Source organism: Phlebotomus argentipes, unplaced genomic scaffold (assembly GCF_947086385.1).
Source record: "Phlebotomus argentipes unplaced genomic scaffold, Phlebotomus argentipes genome assembly contig_5, whole genome shotgun sequence".
NCBI classification, from domain to species: Eukaryota; Metazoa; Arthropoda; class Insecta; order Diptera; family Psychodidae; genus Phlebotomus; species Phlebotomus argentipes.
Window position 1 is genome coordinate 4,931,397 of NW_026776165.1, and position 21,447 is coordinate 4,952,843.

Consider the following 21,447-nt stretch of genomic DNA (forward strand, 5'->3'; position numbering starts at 1 on the left):
AGGCAAGACGTTGTGGAACATGCAAAGTAGATGACAGGAAAGGCTCTGGAAGGAAAGCATTCGTTGAAATAAAACCCAAAAACACCACTGTGAATATTCACTTGAGGATAATTTTCGAGACGTAAAGCATCTTCGTGAGATGCTTTCTTCGTGATTGCGTTACAAAGTCTATTTCATGCGAACAATGAAGTTGTTGAATCCACAGAAATAAATCCCACAAGTGATTCTCATTCAGCAAAAGTATCACTAATTTTGACAGTATTTGAATGTGTCCAACAAGAAACATGAAAGTAATTGTTATGTCTTTGATCTCCTTATGAATGAAGATTATTGCAATCACAGAAGCGATGCAAGCGTAAAACTCAATTACGGGCAAAAGATACTTTTGCAGTCCACGAAACTTCTTCCACGAGCAGAACGAGAACTTGAGAAAATCAAGAAATCGCCTAAGAACACTCTCAAGCTCCAAATATTCCAAATAGCACTCAATGTATTCCGTCATTCTCACAACTCAACACTGAAGTTCTCTTTGTTCAGAAAGAAAGTAGCATATTGAGTATTCTGATATACAAAATAAAATATTTACACTGAGAAATTCATCATCAAGAATTTTTTTTTCAATTCTTATTATTAATTTATTCCCATTTTATATTACCAGACCATGTTTATCATGAACATTTCAAGATACAAAAAGTTTATCAGAATAATTATAGACTCAAAGTCGATATTAAAAATCATGTAGATCAATATTGTTCCACTTTTCCGCATTGTATTTCCTTTTTGCTGTCCATCAAGAAATTTCAAGTTGAATTAAATGTTGAAAAGTGAAGCAAAACATTTTTTGTGTACCGGAAATATTTGATAATACATTTTTCTTTCAATACAAAAAACAGTTTTAAATCCTAATCCAAAGAAACAATGTAAACTAAAGTAGCAAACTCCAGTTCAACAACTCAATTTATTACGTGCGTTTTCAGCTGCTTTATCACACATTTTTCTTCGACCTAGAATTAAAGGAACAAACTATTGACCTCTCGCGCGCTAAACGAGGTGTTTAAGTGGACAGCGAGAGAACAGCTGAGAAAAACCGAAACGGAACGTGCTTTTCCTCCCTAATTGAGCAATTATCTTCCCATTTGAATTTTCTAGAGTGCGCCAAAGTTTCTAAATCACGCGATGGGTGTAATTAAATGGCTTGGAGACGTGTAATTTATTGGCAAAGTGGGCAAATTGAAGGCGGTTTCGCCACTCAGGATCATCAATTGTCGCAAAGTGTCTCTCTTTCTCTCTGGCCAAAGAGAGTGAGTGTCTCTCAATACATGAGAATCGTGCACAATATGATCACGCGGAGAAAGTAAATAATAAAGTTGTATGATAAATTATTTGAAGTTTATGCTCCACGCGAATCTCTTCTCTTTTTTGAACCAGTCAACACAACAAACACTCTCAATTCAGGATAATTTCATATGCATTTGGATCTCAATTGAGAGAAATAACAACAATATAATAAATTTTCGATTGGAAGACTAATTTCCTGTTTTATTTTACTCTTTTTTCTCTCCTCTTCCTTCCATTTCTGTTGCCTGAATGCGAGCCAGTTTGTGAAAATTACCTGCGGTGTGTGTGAATATTAAAACAGGTGATTGACGAGGCATTTGTGCACGAAAAATATATCACTCTCGGAATTATTATGTCCAATATGGAATTATGTATATGCGAAATGGTCTCCTTTTCAAATGCCAATGAGGCGCGCGAGATGAAAAAGTAAGAGTTGCTTTTGACGCCTGTGTCAATTAACTTTTGTGTCTCTGGCGTTGGCCATAAAAAAGCCACAAATACACACACTTGTGCTGCCGATGGAGCTTTTGAGAGCGAAAGTCCACCAGCTCCCATTTATCATATTGATAATTCCCACACCGCACTTCTGGGTGGAATCACACTTTGAATATTCATTGCCATTCTCAGATATGTTTCCACTTCACGCGCACAAATTGCCACCAATGTTTCGTAAAGAGTGGTTGTTATACTTTTGTGCTACACACATTTTCCACCGCTTTCAATCCGCATCGATGGGAATTAATTGATGAAAATGAGAGTGGATATATTTAAATCAATTTCCAATTGCAATGCCTATGATCAATGCTATGTATGTTCAAGTCACTTAATGACGCTCAATTTATCGCATCTCTTCTCCTTAATGGTGATCTTGAGCACACACAAATGCTCACATTTTCATATTTTTCCCATGCAAAGCAAGTGGAGAATTGCTTAGGCACATTTTTTCCCTCCACTTTGAAGATTTTAATCAATAAAATTGCCCACACTCGCGAACGGAAACGAAAAATTAGCGATGAAAAGAGGTAAATTTTGTGAGAAATTTGATCAAAAGATCGCCACTCTAGAGGACACATTTTTTTCTCTTGCTTGTAATATTGAAATGAAACGCACAATTTAATTCAACGGCCTTTTTTATCTGTGCATCAAATTTTTTTTTTCATAATTTCTTGATGGCTGAAGAAAATTTGTCGGTCTTTATGCTTTATGATTTTCAGAGTTGATTCAACACAATATAAGTAAAAAACTGCACATTTTTTTTTCATTCTCTGTCTCATTTCAACAGATCACAAGAGAAAGGCATCATTGAGAAAATATTCCACACTTTATCATTGAACATTTTCTCACACACCCTAAAAAATAATAAATCCATTTTTCAGACTGAGTGGATAAATCAAGAATGCGATCACACAGAAAGATGTGGTAAATTTATGCATACATCCATCTGTCGTCACCGTGTTTGCCAGCAGGCTTCCCACTAATAAACACATATATTAAGAATTTTAATTAACAGAGATATTGCCAAGAAATGGAGTGGAGAAAATTGTGACATTGACAGCAACATGAGATCATTTCAATGGTGAGGTGAACAACTCAATGAGTGGAGATTAATTATATTTTCACACATCTCTCTCTCTCTCACACTCAATATCTACAATTAATGCCCATTCATTGCATTCTCCTCATCATCTTGTTGTCACACACAAAACACTGTGCGGCAATTAGCATTATAAGATGCTTGTAGATCAACTGAGAAATTCCACAAATTACCGCCACGCAATTCTATCGCGCGCGCGCACGCGTGTGATTTCGTTGGAAATATGAGGAAGTTGTCTGAAGGTGGCATTAGAAATTTTAGCGCCTTGCACAGCCAGGCAATTTAGAGGAACGCACCAGGCACAAATGCTGGAGCATTTCACAAGAAAAACCCCTATTGAGCCAAGTATTGGGCCCGATATTGTAATCGCAGCGAGAGAAAGGAGCGAAAGAGGGAGAATAATTGCACTTTTGCAGACATAAGAGGTGGCTTTTGTTGGATCACAGAGCTAAACTTGATGTTTTTCGATACTCCTGCATTGTAATATCACACCGTGATGCTGTTCAGGTGTTCCTGAAGTCAAATTGAACCTACAAACTTCTTAGTTTCCGCATATTGAGATTTCAATTAAATATTCTCCATTCAAATTACACATAATTCTATCTTAAGAGCCGCTAATTTTGACACTGAAAAGAAAGCCTTAAATTATCTCTTTCTTCATTATATTGTGAAGTTTTGTTGTATCGATTAAATGCCTTTAAAAACTCATGACAACATCAGGTGGACACAAATGTTGCCCCACTTTACCCTATTAGAGACTTTTATTGTTATTCCGCAAAAAGTAAGAGTGCAATATTTAGGCATTACGTATCACTTTAAGATAGCAAAGAACGCCCAATTTGAGCTGTTTTCTGCGTCTGCACCTTTGTGATTATCTAATGAGGCACAGTGATTAACACACACTGTGTCAATAGATTAAAAGCAAATAAATATGTGAGGCAGTATAAATTAATTTATCCATTGTGTGCATAAGAAATAGAGTAGAGCTTGTGCACCCGCAGTTCCAAGATAATGCTCTGGGTGGAAAGAAAACGTAGCAATTTTGCATTTACTTCAGCTATAAATTTCCCCCTTAATTTGTGTCTATTGGCCTTTTTTCTTGCCTTTTCACTCTCATTCGAAACCATTCTGCGGGGGAAAAGCAAACATATTAGCTAATTTTATAGTCTCTCTTTTATCCGCCTCACTCAAAAGCTCAAAAGCTTCAAGTGCCAGCCACTTAAGCTCCATAAAATCCATCGTGAGTCTTGAGGAAAAATGTGTTACAAAAGTTTTGCTGCTGTTTATACACGATATTGTGCTTATCTGTTCCAAAAACGCGTGTTGCACAACTTTTTTCATAAAACTGACGAGGGAGAATAAAGCGCATTTTCTTTTTTCACGGAATTCCTTTTTTTTTCAATTAACTCTTACTCCATTGAGTTTTTTTCTCTCTCTCTTTCACCCATTTCATTGCAGAGCCAGAGAAATAAATAAATCTGTGTGTTGCTTTTTGCTGGATCTTTTCCAGGTGGAGTCTAATAGAGAGACAAGAAAAGAGACGGTCAGAAGTCAATCAATTTAATTTACCTTTAATTGGCAATTAACTTCTGCTTCAGCTCTCTATTTTAGACCCATTCTTTGCACCTGATTGCACAAAAAGTGGCAAACATCTTCAATTAATCTTAATAATTTTATTACACTCCAGCACACGATTTTCTCCCCTCTTTTTTCTCTCATGTCTCTAAACCTTATCCAATAACCCCAAAAATTACCACGAATTCCATTTACAAAGTGTAATTCTTCTGATGTTGAAGGAAAAAAAAACGACAATTTCATAATCTGAACTGACTTTTTCTGGCCTCTCATTTTTCTATTAGAGAGATTAATTTCGCTATCTTCACTGCTCTATACGCTCTTTTTTGTGCCATTTAGCAACTTCTTCATCTCACCATAACTCCCATTATGCTTTAAATGTTAAAAGTGATACGCTTTTTCGGCCATTGGAGAAGCCTATCAACTATTCCGGCGCATGTTTAGCATAAATGCCAATTGAATGCGGTGCAAAAAAAAGGCACAAGTTGCATAAGAATGGATCAATAGCGAAACATTCCACCTGCCGATGAAAAATTATTCACAGTAACTAAATTGCTAAATAATTGTCTTCATGATTCAGGCCTGCGGTGAGTAATTTAATTAAGAAGCCTCGCAACTGAATGAAGCACAGTTGAAAGGTGACTTTGAGGAGTTTAACCAAGAAAGAGAGTTAAAGTGTCTTCAGGAGAACAATTAGTGAGAAACACACAAGTTCATGGCAATTTCACTGGTTTGAGCAGTCAAAACCGCTTCTGGCGATCTTTCAGTTGAAATATATTGATACATCTTGCAGCGCAATTAAGCATTGCAATCTTTAAGCAATAAAATATATTAATCTCCAATGTTTTTAGTTTCGAAAGTCGCAAAGCACGGATGTCTTCGGATCAATTAACTTCCATCCCCAATAAATGCATCAAAATTCTCCTCACACGATTTTTAGCAGCCAATGTTTTTCGCCACACGATGTTGACAGAAATTCAAAGAAGGTGTTTTGCATTGTCTTCCCCTCAGATTTATTGAGAAATTGTCACTGTCACGAACTACAATTAAGCGATTTTTCTCGCAGAAAGTATTTTTTTTTTGCGTGAAAGAGAATTTGTCGTGATAAATAATAATGTTTCGCATTCCTGACGTGATTCTTTTCAGTTCACTTTTTTTTCGAAGGTTAAATGCCTCTCCTGCGCCTCTGGCTAACGTCTCTTGTGAACTCCGCGCACAGTGGATTTCACTGAAAAATCTCTTTCACGTGTATTCACGCTCGCCTACACACCAAAATGTGATTGTTCACCATTGCATACCTCAATTATTTATTTAATGTGAGATATTTGAGGTTTTTTTCTCTCTCACTCTTTCTTTCACTCTTCACTTCTTCGCGCGCAGTGCGTAGAAAAAAGTGACAATTGCTCATTGTTTTGCTGCAAACCGGTAGACTTTTTTTTTCTCTTCTTCTTCATTTCATAAAACATTAACAACAATGTTGATCGTTCCGGTCAATTATGGTCAATCATATATCACATTTTCAGCTCATTTTCTCCAACACTGCATCTTTTTCTTTTCGTTGGATAATTAAAAGGCGTTATTGTGTGGAATTTGTGGCTTCTTTCCCTATTTTGCTAGCATTATGTAAAGAAAAATAGCAACACAAACACACACACAGACACTCTTTCAGATCACAATGCTCAAAGCCTTGCAAACCTTCGCTCAATCACTCCGGTGTGCAATATTTTCCATCCAACTTCAAAGACAAATGATTCGTTGCCAAATGGATGATCTCAGAATGAATCATGAATGATGACGAATCAATGAAAAGTTTCATTACATGAGATTTTCTTCGCTTTCAACAAAGCCAATTTACGCCCTTTCGCACACAGCGAATCACCCTTGATATTTTGCAACACACATCCCAGCATTTTATTGCAAGGTCTCAAGCCACGCCAACGGACGCCAAAGACACTGTGCGCGATGTCCAGGCAGGGTCGAGAGGTTGCATTTAATTTAAAATTAAAAATGCACACACAACTTTTCCATACACTCTGGGCACATGAGCTGTACATACATATTACTATATAGGCAACTTCTTGCAAAATGTTAACTCATTTCTTGATTGCCGCTTTGCGCCTTCCAACTCACGTGAATAACAATTAAATTTGACTTTCGAGAGTGCCAGCAACACTTCCTGATAAATGACTCTGTGGCCAACACAACAGTGACAGTCGAAAAGTTGGCACAGCAGCAAATGCAAAAGCCTTAGAACAATATTGCCTTCCACACACATACACACATTATTCCGCTAGGATGTCTTGAATAATATGGCAAAAAAGAGCCGTTTTTTTCTGCACTCTTCAGCGAAATTTCCCAAGTGATTTTCACTTGTGCTGCTGAAAGTACAAATTCAATATTCATGATGTCGTGTGTCGAGTCATAAATCTTCTCTGCGATTTTTTCCCCCAAACACTCCACATGTCGCCCAAAAGGGCCGACTTGCTCCACTTCAAGCCCGTTGCATAAAATTCCAGGGGGCCGTAAACTGCTGCATTTCGCAAAGCTTATGCAACACACGCTCGAAAGGACGAAAGTGCAAATTGGACAGGAACATTGTGTGTGTGTGTAATGTAATAATTGTCGGCTATTTTCAGTATATTGCAAATACAAAAATATTTAACATCTATAATTTCGCAAGTTCTAACAATTTTCTCATTGATTCTTATACGAAAGTTTTGCTGTAGTAATTTCACTTCCCACACTGTGTTTGAACATGAAACGGCAAATGAAAATCTCAAAAATGAGTGGAGAAAATGATTTTCACAAAATTGTGAAAGGAAGAGAAAGAGAAGAAGCAATTGACAATCTTATGAAAACTTTATCCTCATATCTTATTAGATAAGATGTCAAATTTTTAACAAAATAGCAATTATAGAATTTTTCCTATACATTAAAAGATTAATTTGAGATTATTCATTCTTCTCCGCATGATAGAAAATCAATTCTGTCTGTGAAGTCTGTCAATCTTTGACACATTGCAGCTGATTTTCCCTCTTCCCGCATGAAATTCACCCACAAATACCCCAAAATTGCGACACTTGACAGCCCCCATTCGACTCAATATAATTTACCATTTGACTTTCAACTTCTTTCACCCCACAGAGAAGTCATCGATGAGATCGTGTGAAAATGTCCATGTTTCTCAATGATTTCATTTTGTCAGTGCGATTTTTCTCGATGGACGCGCGCGATGATGATTCAAAATGGGAAAGTGTGGTATTGAGAGAGTCCCACAGTCGTCTCGTCGTTTGGGCCTTTTGGAACAGAGAAGAAGAAGAAGCGCACCGTGTCACAGCGAAACATGCGCGGCGCTTAAAATATGCTGCTGGTGAATCGCACAGTGATTTCTTTGAAAATTTCATCACATGTGGATGTCCAATGATGGTGCCATTTGTATTTTATAGCATTTAAAAGGTCTCTCTTACATGCCCCGGTCTCTCATGGCGCTCTCTCCCCACCATTGGTGTGCCAGCAAAAAGAGATCTCCTCAATCATCAGATGGACAACACGGGAAAAAGTGTGAGAAGAATGTTAATTGATTTGTCTGGGCAATTCGATGGGGTCAAACGATCACCAGAGAGGTTGAAAATGGGTGGAAGATTGCATTAATTGGCAGTATTTATACTCTATCACTTTGCGCGCACACACATTTTAATAATAATCGCGGCAAATCAGCAAACCAAAAAAGATCCAATTGTGCGAACTTAACGATTCAATTTATTTGCACATAAATTCACTTAACATATATCTCTTTCCCCCCGCTTTTCTCGCTGAACTGTTTCTCTTATTCCATTGAACGACAACGCCTAATTAGCTGTTATACAGCCTTTTAATATACTCAGCAATTATTTGCAATAATTGTGAATGGTATGTGAAATTGTCACAATTTTTACGGTCACTCATTGCGTGGGAAAGTCTTTTTATACCCATAACACTCTCATATATATGTTCCACCCTTTTCGGCTCACGTGCAACAATTCCATTCAACTCTTTGTGTCGCTCTTTTCCCAATTGCACTCCGTTTCTCCACCCATTTCGCGATCGTAAAGTTCCGCTGTGCCAAAATGTGTCATTTAAGGATTAATTAAAAGTAAAATATCACAAAATTTTAATTACCCAGTTGACAGTAAAACCATATAATGCTAGACAAAAAGGTCACTTGGCAAAAGGTCACAACATTTGTGCATTTGCAAGAGAGGGAAAATAAAATTATCCAGAATCTTAACTTGGTTTGTCGACAAAGCCATTAATCAACACATCATTCACTGTGAAATTCAATTTGGAGTTGAGATTCAAAGTGAAATTATTGATACGCTTTTTGCACCTCTAATTCAATGATTTTTTTTCGGCTGCTCCACATATTTATTTTCACGTCTTGTCTCTTTGCAATCTCTTGACAGGAGCCTCAAAAGATTTCGCTCATTTATTGTTGTTCGCCTCTGGGCGAAATGCATACAAAACATGCCTCACAATGGATATAATTTATTGACTCTTGATTAATTTGGAGACTCTGCTTGGGTGAAAAATAGCATATCAACGAGACATGAAGCGTGTTATTCAATTAATCGTACTACACTTTTATCTTGTTCATTCAAAGTTGTGAGTCAGTGTTTCTTTTTCTCCACCCAAGCAATGCTCGATCTACTCAATGAATTTGAAGGAATAATTAGTTATATGGAGAGATTCTTTCAAAGCTGTATTTTTTTTGCTGATCAATTTGTTTCAGTGCTTCTCGATGGCCATCGAATGATTTTCAATACAACAATTTGTGGGCAGACGATTTTGATGTCGAAAGAAGAGACACGCAAGCAATTCATTTTCATCTTCAGACCCTCGTGAAATCTCACTTTTCTTGCATACTTTTTTCGCACAACAAAAGCGCACAACATATATTTGATGCATCGTCATCAGCACCTCTTTAGCGGCCGTGCAAAAACATGGCTTTTATCAGTGAAACGGATAGAAAGTAAATATACAGCTCGATGGCATCGAAACTGAGGCATTAAACACTCTTCAATCTGGAGTATTTTGACTCACGTGCACAAGTAATTGGTGGTTTTTCTTGACCACTGAACTCAGACACACACAAACACGATTCTTGAATGCTAAGCACGACACTCTGCGGCCTTTTTCTTTCAAGTGTGTTAAAAACTCACGAAAGAAATTGCCAGGAAATTGTCACAATTGATGACAGTTTTTCTAAAGCACTTTTCTCGCAATCTCTCTTCACATTGTTGACCTAAGAAATTCTTGGAATTTCTATCGCATTTTTTATTCTTTTTTTGGTTCCCTCGTCACACACTTCCTTCCAACTTTTCCACGTCTCAATTCATGTGACATAAGATGGAAAAAGGCACCTCGAAATCCATTCACTTTTGATACAGAAAATTTCATAAGAGAGCTGAAGGAGAAAAAAAAGAGGCAAACTCCTGGCAAAAAGTCAGTAGAAGTTGCTTGAAGTTCACTTGAACATCGGGTTTAGTTTCTTTACAAATTCCACATGCGCGCGCACACACAGAGAAAATCCCGGCATTTAAGAGAGACATTGTCTTGGCCAAGCACACACTTTGCCAATTTGATGTTTTGACGCCAAATCTCCTCCAGACTTTCTGTGCGCGCCCTTCTGTTGTTGTTGTGCTCCCTTCGAGGTCATTTATCACAGCCCAGAAGCCAGAAAGAAAATCAAGTTTCACAAAATCGTGTGATATTCTCTCAGTAATTGGTCGAATGAGTGAGAAATTGTGTTTATCGCCCAGAAGAAAACCAGTTCAACTTATTCATGCTGTGCCGCGCCATCAGAGTCTTTTGTGAATGCATGCACAACTTTTGGCCAAAAGCTCCACGAGCCGCAGCAGAAAGTCCACCTCATTGATTCCAAAAACAGAAGAGAGTGAAAAAATCCCTTTTTCTGCTGAAGAAAAAGCCATTTGATTTTATCTGCTGCGCAATCCATTCGACAGAAATCAATAAATAAATCGCGTGCTGTGATTAATGAAAATCATAATCAATGGATAATTGTGAGTGGTTGCAAAGTGGATGAAAAGACAATTGCGGACGGTGTTTCTTTCTCAGCTATTTTTGGATTAAATCGCGCACTGTGTCGCTGGTGGAAAAGAACGCGAACGCGCGCGCGCGCGCTTTACAAGACAAAACAATCAATGAGCAAGGGAAAAAACAGCAATAAACAGTTGCTGATCTGCGATATGATCTATCAAATAATATATATTTCAACATTTAGCACTCTCACCAACACACACCCGGACAAGGTTACACGACATGGCCACTGACGGGCGTTTGCGGATGGCGGCGCCTGGCGTGGGAGTCGCACTCGAAAAACCATCGCGCCCGAACCGGATCACCTGAGAATGTCTCGCGCAGCGACATTCACAAGAACCCCAACAAGAGCGGCTCAGCAAACACACAACTTCTGTTGTGCGGACTTTCCCAAAATGAGCGGCACAATTCTGTCCGGGAGACGCCAATGTAATCAAGGTTACGCAGGGCAATTGCCACAATCTTTTCCTTTTCGAGACATTGCACAGCATTAGACAACATGTTGAGCCTCGTGTTGATATCTCAGAGACAACTATTAAGTGTCTTGCAATGAATTCACAAGTGACTGATTCTCACGCTAGAATCAGGGATAAAAAAAACAGACTTTCAACATAAATTTGGTCACTTTGGCCGGATTCCAGTGATTTGCAGAGCTTTTTACCATTGGATTTCCCCTCTTCAGGAAGCATTGAAATTCTATTAGTGTTGAGAAGAACAATTTGATAACCTGTGTTTGGTATGTACTAGACAGTTGTAACTTATCTTTAGTTCTTTCTAAAACACCCTCTTTAACATCTGATTTATCCCAATTTGTTGCTTGACAGAAATTATGAGTTCTAAGGATTTGTAGGCAATAAAGTCTGAATCTGTCGTATTTTAGGCAATCGGACAAGAACTTTGGGAAAAATATGTTAAAAATGCTTAAGAAACTCTCTTAAATACCTTTATAAGTACAGAAACATTTCCACGTACCTTTTTCTTCGACATGAATGTAGTGGCCAAATGATGATGTCTCCCTTCAGCGAGAAGACCACACGGAAGAAATAGGGGTGGATGAAGAACGCTAAGGAGGTAATGAGAGTCCAGAGAGAGTGTGTTTCCGCTGCTGCCAGTCAAAAGTGCGCTTTGATTGCCAATGAATTTTGTCCACTATTGAGAGCCTTCGTGAAGCCTCACGCCAAATGTCGATGTCATCTCTGTCACGCGAAAAATTTGCTCTTGCATCTAACTAAAATACACTTTCACTTAATCCTCTCCATCATGCATCCATTCACCACGAATTAACTGCAAAGACAACAGAAGAAGAGATCTCTTATCAATATATCCAGAGAATGTTTCTCCAATTGAAGGCAAGAAATGTGTGTGTTTGTGTGTGGAAAAGAGTTGAACTTGAGCCGTTGAAATTCCTCACAAATTATATCTGCCCAATTGTCACTGGCAAAAAACATATCTTTCGAAATATGTCGAGGACGCAAATATTTCTCTAATTGATAATTAGTTTCAACTGTTTTGCACGCAGAATTCGATCGACTGCAATAGAAAGAAAAAAAACACACCGAACATTCTTCTCAAAGCCCTTTTCACCATTGAAATTCTCTCACAATTAATTACTCACGGCTCTTTTGCGGTGGCGCTGAGAGACAACAAAAGAGGATAGAATTTAATTTGATTGCAACATTGCCACAGAGATTCATTTGTCTATCGGGGCTTCGGACAAAAAAGACGATTCATTGATGTTATATAAAAATAAAGCAATGTGCAGAAGAGAGATCTTCTCAGAATACACACACGCACTGAACGAAATTGGAGAGTTTTTTTTCCATCGTCGTCGTCGTTGTTGTTGCTAATAAAATGGCAAATTGATTAATGGACTTGAAAATTGGAGAATCCACCTGGAAAAGTGCGGACAAGAAGATGTCTGTAAAGTCACAAAAAAACCTGCCTAATCTAAATATTCACCTTGACATATTATGAAGACGAAATTTCACACTTTTTCTCCCAAAATGAAGAACGAAAAAACGCGTCCCTCTCTTATTTTTTTCTCACAGCATCATGACAAATATTATTAAGTCTATTGTGATTGGAATTTTGCACATTTAGATGTCAAATGGCATGATGTGACTCTTTAATAACCTCCAGCGTTAATAGACTTTTTCACGATCATCTGCCATCGATAGTGTCTCTCAGAGAAGTGACATGAGTGGCACATAGCCAAACTCTCACGATGTTGAGTTGGAGTGAAAAAGAGTCGTGAACAGATTATACAATATCCTCAAAGTGAATGAAATGTTTTGCGCTGCTTTTTTTCTGTCTTTCTCCTCCCCCAAAAACAGCCTCTTATGATATTGAATGCTTTTTTTTTACAAAAGAATCCCAAAAATAGCCTCATTGCAGATGGCTGACGATAAAATGTACTCTCATTTCTCACTCCTGCTCTTTATGGGCCGCGCAAAGAGGCAAAATTGTAACCCATTAATTGAAAAAGGTGCTTCTTATGCAATTTGATTAATTAGCAAGTTGACCAATTGTACCCACACAGACGTGGTGAGCAAGAAAAAAAACCACGTAATCCTCTCCTCTTGGCGCTGCACAGAATAAAAGCACACACGAAGTGAGCTTTTATCGACAAAAATCTCTCACTTTGCTCACAACTTTTATTTAAATTTTTCACCACATTTCTTCAGGCGTCGCAACACTGTTAAAAGACAAAAAAACCTTTGCGCCCAGACTTAAGCAAGAAAGGAAAAGAAAAAAAAACATCATCATCTTGATGAGGAAGTAAAGTCAACAAGAAAATACTTTTCTCCAACTATTTGCGACCCAATTCTCCCAAACATTCTTTATATATGATCAGCGATTATAAGACACAAATTCAATTCACCCTCAACGGATCTCTTTTTCAGGTGACTTCGCTCACCAAGACTTCGCTAATTAGCAAGTTCATAGAAAAGCCACTATAAATAATTGCTTGTTGCCAATATAGCTCTAACATGTCGTGATTACAGGGCTTACATAATGCTCAAAGAGTGAGAGAGAGAGAGAGAGAAAAAATATTGGTCCAATGCGGATTATGAGTTATGAATTAATCACTTTCACTTGAACTGCATATTTTAGTCATTCTCATATTCCACTTCTAGAGCAAATCATATTTTCGGAGCAAAACCACAAATTCTCCTCCATTTTTTATTTTCTTTCTTTCTAATCTTATTCACAGGAGAATTATGGAAGTCTTTTGTTTCCTCTCGTGCTGCACAATAAAATGCAATCAAGTGTATAAGATCTCTCCCAATAAAAGCACATTAATTGTCTAAAAGCACTCTTTCCCCCCCTCTTTGCAAGTGCCGCCGTTGATTTCGATCACCTGCGCTCGTAAAAATACTGACTGATTTTATTGAATGGAAATTGTACCTTGGAAAAGTGTTGATCGCATTTTTCCAGGCCCAAGAATGGTTTTCGTGAGTGTATAAAGCACGTGAAAAATTTATATATACTCCATTTGTAATGCTGCGCAGAGAGAAAAAAAAAACAGTTTCTTACAGCTGCTGGACAAGTGAATTCCAATTAAGACTAAATTTTTATTGTGTAATTTTATGTATGGCTTGCCAATAAAGTACTCTTTGATGCCAGAACAGATTCAATAAAAAGAAACGAGCGTAGATAATGCATGAATGCTTGCATAAACAGAAATATTTTCACTAAGATATCTATTATTATCATTGAGATCGAGATTTTGAAGACTAATTACACAGAGAAAGACATCAATCAGATAATTTTCTTACACTTCATCTCCCAAAGTGTGATTTAAAATGCATTACAGTCTGTGGTTTACACCCATATTTATCAACTTCTTTCGCTAATACTCAACAGTTATTATAAAGATACCTTCTGGGCGCTAAGGCATAAAAATATGTGACCTTCTGTGGTCAGAGAGTCTCGAAAAATTCCTCCTATCTTACACGCCACCCATTCTTGTCGAGGCTCTTTTGTTTCGCTCGCCAATTGCAGCAAACAAGAAAATTCATTGATATTTACTCAGTGTGTGGAATTTATGAAAGTCAATCAAATACAAAAGTCACTGTGTACATTATATTGTTGATTAATTACGCAAAAAATTCTTTATTTCACCTGGAAAATTTTTCAATTTCACTCAATGCGCCGCCAAAGTGTCTCTCTTTCTTTCTCTCTCTCTGTCCAAATCACACACAGTAAGTGTGCATTTTGTGTTATGAATATTTCACCACATTCAATGTCATATTGCGTGGAAATTTCTGTATTTCAGGCATTTCGCATTGAAAAATTTCGACTGCAAGTTCAATAAATTCACAAAATATCTCCTCTCTGGTCAACTTTATGAATTCACTGTCATCGGCATAGTTATAAAAGCCTCCGAAATTCCACCCAGCGAACCATTATAGTCCACAGTACCATCACATCATCAGGTGAATATGGTGAGACACACATATTTTCCCGCGCGCGCAACATCATTAGAATTGAGCATCACCTGAAACCCAAGCAGCCAACGTATGTTCATCATTCCCCCACTTCGAAATGCCAAATGTCACAAGACTTTTATCTCCCTGCCTTACACTCTTATTCGCATCTCCTAACACGCGATTATTGGCATGAGAAAGATGAGCGCGCAACGATCATCATCACGAGAGCGAGATACACTCGAGAGGAGCTCCGAAGGTGAGAGTACAACATTCGCCAATACACGCATTGCAATTGAAGCATGAGACATGCTAAAGAGACTAACACATTTTTTTCTCAACATCTCTTGTTCGTCTTCATCTTCTTCTTGGAACAATTCACTCAGCAAGAGAGCAAGAAAACAGGAGACATTCTCCTCTCTCATCCGATAGAAGAGACTATAGCAAATGTGTACGAAATTCTCCCTCGATCACTTGTGGAGACACTGACATCAAAAATTGAAAGTTAAAATCTCTCTTTTTTGCACCAATGCTGCACATTTTCAATCCAATTATCTCTCCCATGAGTTTGAAAATAAGTATACCTTTTGGAATCATTTTCAAACTTCCCATCGCGGATTGCATAATTAAAATGCTTTTTCCCCTTCGTCACACACAGAGTCTTTCTTTTCCTCACTCTCTCATCTTCAGCATGTCTTTGGCAAACGCCAAAAGACTCTCTGCATATGACTTACAATAGGGCCACACAGCAACAGCATAGAGAAGAGTGGCAGAAAATGATCAAATGATGCTATCTTTCTCTCGGCTGAATATCAAAAATTCCACTCTTCACCCAACGTAACAAGTCTCATTATTAGATATTTCATATACTGGAATTTATTGAAATTCACTTCGAGGAAATTCTTCCTCTTTTTTGCCCTCCTCAACAGCAAATTCAAATGCTCTCTCTCGCGCGCGCGCGCACCAATTCTGCCTTATAATCTCCACAATACACTATTGAATTCTATTGAATTCAGCGATCAACAAAAAAAACCCAGAGAAAAGGTCAATGATATTTTTTATTCATCTGCAGCAATTTCATGTGCAGAAATTCATACAACGGACTTTTTCTTCGTGCGCGCAGCACTCAAAGTGTCAGGAGAAGAAACAAAATCTAAAAAAAAATCGATCAACAAGGCGAGGGTGAAGAAAAGGTTAATGTCAGCACACTTTATTGATGAGACATGTCGCTGGAATGCCCTGATCTTTTGCAAACACAAACACAGACAGTTCAATTGTTTAATGCATTAATAGCAAATGCCGAAGACCTTAGAATTCGTTACCCTTTGATAGAAAATGTCTAAATTTATCCCGGATCTCGCCTTGTGACTTTTACCCTCTATTTTTCTGCGTCCGCCGCCACATTAGCATCGCTTTTAGCCTCCGGGGAAAAATGTCGATAGTCTTTCAATTGATTTTCTGCCTTAGATATACCACAAAGTGTCACTAAAACACATTGAAACATTGAATTTTGAAGGAGAAAAGACCAGAAACATCCCTAGATGGTGAAGATCCCCCGAAAACCATTCTCCCTCACAAATTCCCTCGCCATCCAGTGGCCACAATTGACAGCCGGACAGGTGAGAATGGGAAATATAGCGCCCGAGCAAGTCTCTTTCTCTATTTCTCATATTCAGGTGTGGCCAATTCCAATTGGTTTGCGCCGCATTAAATTAACCTCTATTTGATTCTTATGCACAAAGTAGCTGCGCGTGAAGATCATTTCAATTACTTTCTGCATATTGCCCAACAAAATGCCATCCCAACACATCATTAATCCCATCCACAGAGCACCCAAGAATCCAACTGCAAGCTTCCTTCTACGCCAAACTCCGCCAGTGAGACGTGTAAATATTTGATGAGTGGACACCCAAATCAAATTGAAAGAGTCTCTTTTCTTCACACACATACACGCACATCTCCTCACCTTGTCCACACACAACGGACTATTATTTCCCAGCGAGAGAGCAATAATGACCGAACTAAACGGTACATAGTGTACATAACCACCTTTTGCCACTTTTCAATTGAACACCCATAAAAAGAAGTCACTTGTCTCCCATACAAAATTAATCCCGCGCACTCTCTTCCAGCGGATTTCTTCTTCTTATCTCCGCACAACTGTTAGACACAAGGAGGAAATAATACGATCTCTCACGTGTGTTGTGCGGTTCATTGAATACATTAAAATTTCCTGGAATTCCTTTTGAATCTTACTCAGAAAAAGCTCTTCCCAAAGCTCTTCAAAGATTATGTGAGCGATATGTTATAAATATCGCAATTCTAGATCTTTCATGATAGGAAATACTTCAAATTGTGTTGAAATCGATCAGCTGGAAGAATATCGTTAGAATGCGAAGGAAGAAGCATTTTCTGATATGAAGAAAACCCCAATTTGAGGGTAAAAAAGGGCAAAATGCAATTTTTGAGTGTGAAAATCATGTTTAAACGACTCAATTAAGCTGAGAAAAGTCATGAAATGAAAACATCAGCAGAGATTTAGTGTTAAGATCACAACTATTGTGTAAAGTGTCAAGAAGAAGACATCATTTTCCCCCTTGGCTAGTCATCCTCCAAAGCTCAGAGTGTCTATCTTTTTTTTTTCTTCTTCCTCGCGCGGTGCAGATCTTTTAATTACCCCACGAAAGGTGCACAATTTCCATTAAAAATTTCACAATATTATTCACCATATACATATCTCTCGAAATCGCAAGCAGGCATTTTCACTAAATTGCGCGCCGCCAATACATGTCAGTGACCTTGCGATATTCAAGTCATTTTCTCTGATCAATCACCGATATATGTATTATTTCGCATGTAATCGCGCACATAGAGAGAGAGAGACACTTTTCGCAGCAACTCTCGAGTGCGCGCGCGCGATCTTGATGATCACACTCTTGTGGTCGATGCTGTTTAATTGGTGCAATCATGAGATGTGTGTAACATTGATCCACCCTGGATTTCCCACTTGAAACATTCCACTTGTAACATTCGCCAATATACACACAATTGATGGCTTGTTAGTGTTGTTTTTCACCCACCCTCGATCACTCTTTTCCACCAGTGATCGCGTATCGATCGCCATTGAGTTGTATAATAACGAAAATGGAAAGTATTAGATCACACACTCTGGATCTCACCAGGTATTTTGCATTTTATGGTAACTCAATGCAATTTAAATATATATAGATATTTTACTTATGCATTGAGAGTTTCGTCTGTGAGAACTTTACACATTCTTCAATCATTAAATCAATGAAAATATCACACAAGTGCACAATTTGCCATGAAAATATATATTTTTGTTTGATAAAAGTCTGTTTTTTTTTTTAATGTGATATTGAAGATTTGCTACAAATTTCTCCACTCACACCGTGTCATGTCAACTTTCAATGATATCCCAACACTTCTTGGAAGCTCATGCGAAGCTCTCCATCATCAGACAGTCAGATGATGGTGAAATGCCACAATTATACTGCACTTTATTAACATTGCACACTCTCCATCGTCATTCTTTTATCTGGGCATTCTTCTCTCTTTTTCTACCAATTCATATAAGCACCTCAATACCATTTTATACCAGCATTACTGCCTCTCTTTCTCTCTCTCTCAATTGCACTGTGTGCATGATCAGTGATCTTCACACTTGTATTTTTGCCTGATTTTCAATCTCTCTCTCTCTCTCTCTCTCTCTCAAATTTCACTTTTTCTGCCCATAACTCAGCTACTCATTGACTTTTCTTCCACCAATTCTTGCCATCTTCCAATCCAATACATTACGCATGATCTTGTGATCATCAAGGATCCCAAAAACCAATCCCTCCTTTGCAATCATACAAGCAAGAATTTCCCCCTTTTCTTGCTGTGAAATTCCTCTCTTGAGTTTCTCTTTGGAAGTTTCTCTTCCCAACTTAAAGCAACCATTTTCATCAGACTGTGCTTTTTAAAGAAGTCTAGAGACAGATGTAAAAAAAGAAACCAACACTATACCGTGATATATCAGAGATTTCCTCCGTTTTCAGGAAAAGTAGAAAAAAACAAAAATGCCAAGAGCGAGCACGACACGTGGAAAGCGGAAAAGCACACACTCACACAAAACACACAGAAGCCAAGCAGCAAAGAAAAGCCACACGAAGATGGAGTGTTCGATGGGAAGAAAAAAAACTCGAAAAACAGCATATGAAAAACCGTGGAGAAAACTCACAACTCTCTTGTGTGCAAAACCGATCGAGCTGCGCGCGAGCAACACTCTTTTTCCTCTGCAGCGTGCTCGCGAACACTTTAACCGTCTTTCTCTCACTGACAAATGCTACCACGAAGATTTCTTAAGTGACGTGAGGCAAGACTCTGGCTGAGCCCCCTCCGGGTGTTTTGAATTGTATTTGGCGCCAAGGGGGAGATATTGCGCTCAGACACAATATATTCAAGTCTCAGGCAGTGGAAAAGAGCCTAATCAACCCCAAACTGCTTTCTGATCTGCATTTTGACAATATTTTCTAGGTTTTGTTATTGAAAGATTAGCCAATTTGAACTCAATGGAAATCGCAAAGAAACATTAGAAATTATGTATGTTTTTTCATTCTAACCTCAAAAACAACAATAAAATTAAAATTATGTCTATGAAGGAGACTTTTATCACATTTTCATTCCATTCATTCCATGAAATTCGCCTAATTTCGTTCAGGACTTAGAAAAGGAACAGAAAAACTTTTTCTTTTGAATCGAATCATCCACAATTGCTTAACTTGAGCCTCACTATCTCCCCCTTGACTGTTGGCTCTGTGGATATTTCTTCGGCATATGGCTGAGAAAAGCGAAAAAAAGTGGGGAGCCCTCCAACACTTCAGCAGCAGTGGCAACAAAATAACATCAAATATATATAAGAGACCAGAGCATAAGAGAATTTTCATTGCTTCGCACACACGCGCAGCCAAATGGCTTTCGAATGGCAAAGAAAACACAACCACACAAATACTATATTTCTTTTACGATCGCAGCAAAGGAAAAAAAAAACCGTACATTCTTCTCTGCAAGAGTCCCAAAAAAAAGATGCGAAATAATCCACCAGAAAAGCCAACACATCGACGACGAGGGGAATTTTTCCTGGACCACCAATCGTGTGGCCTTTCAGCACTCGCGGAATCCGCAATCCATCGGAAGATGTGCAAAAAAGAACTCTTTTCCTCATTATCTCTCCCCCTCCTCATGTAAAATATGTAAAATGCTAAGTATGCGCCGCAGTGTCTCTTTGGCGCGATCGTGCCTCATTGAATTGAAAAATATTGGAAAATCGCTGTTATTTCACACAACGTGTAAATTATTATCTCAACACACAAGATTTCATCGGAGGAGAAAATCATCTCGCCAGTGGCAGAATCAGCCAATAAATCACCAAGAATTCTTCTTTTTTTTCACCTCCTTTGCATAATGCCACACAACTCACATTTTCCCATCTGCACAACCATGGATGATTGGAAGAATCTGCCAGAGAGCAAGAGATTCACGATTGACTCCTCCATTGAGTTCGCCACCAGCGTCAGCTTGCCAAAATGCACTCCAATAGAGACACGCCATATTCTTCCCATGACATGGGCGACTTTTTGCATCGCGCATCAACAGTGCTCGCGCGAAAAACCCAACCGAGCTTCACTGGGAATTTCCACAGGCGAGTTTTGCACTGAAGACAAGCTTGAACAGGTTGACCAAAGGCCCAAGCAGCACGACAAATCCACACTGTGACTATCTATGACCAATAGGAAATGATGGAGTGTTTGAAGCTCCGCCCACTTGAATGCTCCGCCCTTTTACAAGCCCTACCCGGCATTTTACCTATATTTTGAGCCTATTCCAATGTTATTTCACACCACAACAGAATGCTAACTTAATGAATCTTTTCCGTTAACTTAAAATTACAACAATAGACTGTTCAGACTTTGCAGAAATGCAGTTACAATTCAGAAGTGGGATTGAATTTTACTCAGAAATCAATCATCTTGAAATCCAAAGAAACTATGATGGGCGGATTCTTTTGAAATTCTTTATGAAAAAGCAAAAAACCTCAATCTTACTCATTTTTTTCCTCAACAACACAATTGATATCATCAAAAGTATGTCAAGACAGTGCAAAAGCTCCAGATAAAGAGGTGAAAAAGTGAGAAAACCCCAATGAATTAATTGAGCAGAGAAAGAATTTGCTCTTTTCCTGTTCCATTTATTCATTTTCATGCATATTTCATGCCAATAAAATACTCCTTTTTTCACACCAAATCCACTCGCGTGTTTGAGTGTCAGAGTAAATGTTTGATGGAGTGTCGTGTGAAAAGAATCTCATGAAGTATTCTTCTGGATAACAAGCTGCTGGATATTTTGAGCAAG

The 21,447-nt window shown here is 38.2% G+C and overlaps 1 protein-coding gene across 4 annotated transcripts in view; it reads right to left on the reverse strand.

Annotated features, from left to right (window-relative positions):
• Positions 1 to 20,643, reverse strand: part of LOC132255761 (mucin-2-like) — a 29,556-nt gene extending 8,913 nt beyond the window's left edge. Inside the window, exons 1-2 of one of the 4 annotated variants that reach the window (XM_059751912.1) lie at positions 20,516 to 20,643; positions 11,576 to 11,887 (exon numbers count right to left, since the gene is read on the reverse strand). In XM_059751912.1, the coding sequence (XP_059607895.1) occupies positions 11,576 to 11,590 (15 nt within the window). In that variant the 5' untranslated portion in view covers positions 11,591 to 11,887; positions 20,516 to 20,643. Of the gene's footprint in view, positions 1 to 11,575; positions 11,888 to 18,443; positions 18,754 to 19,062; positions 19,237 to 19,276; positions 19,379 to 20,515 lie in introns of those variants that run through there. The other 3 variants (XM_059751911.1, XM_059751910.1, XM_059751913.1) reach the window with 3 other exon arrangements.
• Positions 20,644 to 21,447: the final 804 nt, after the last annotated feature.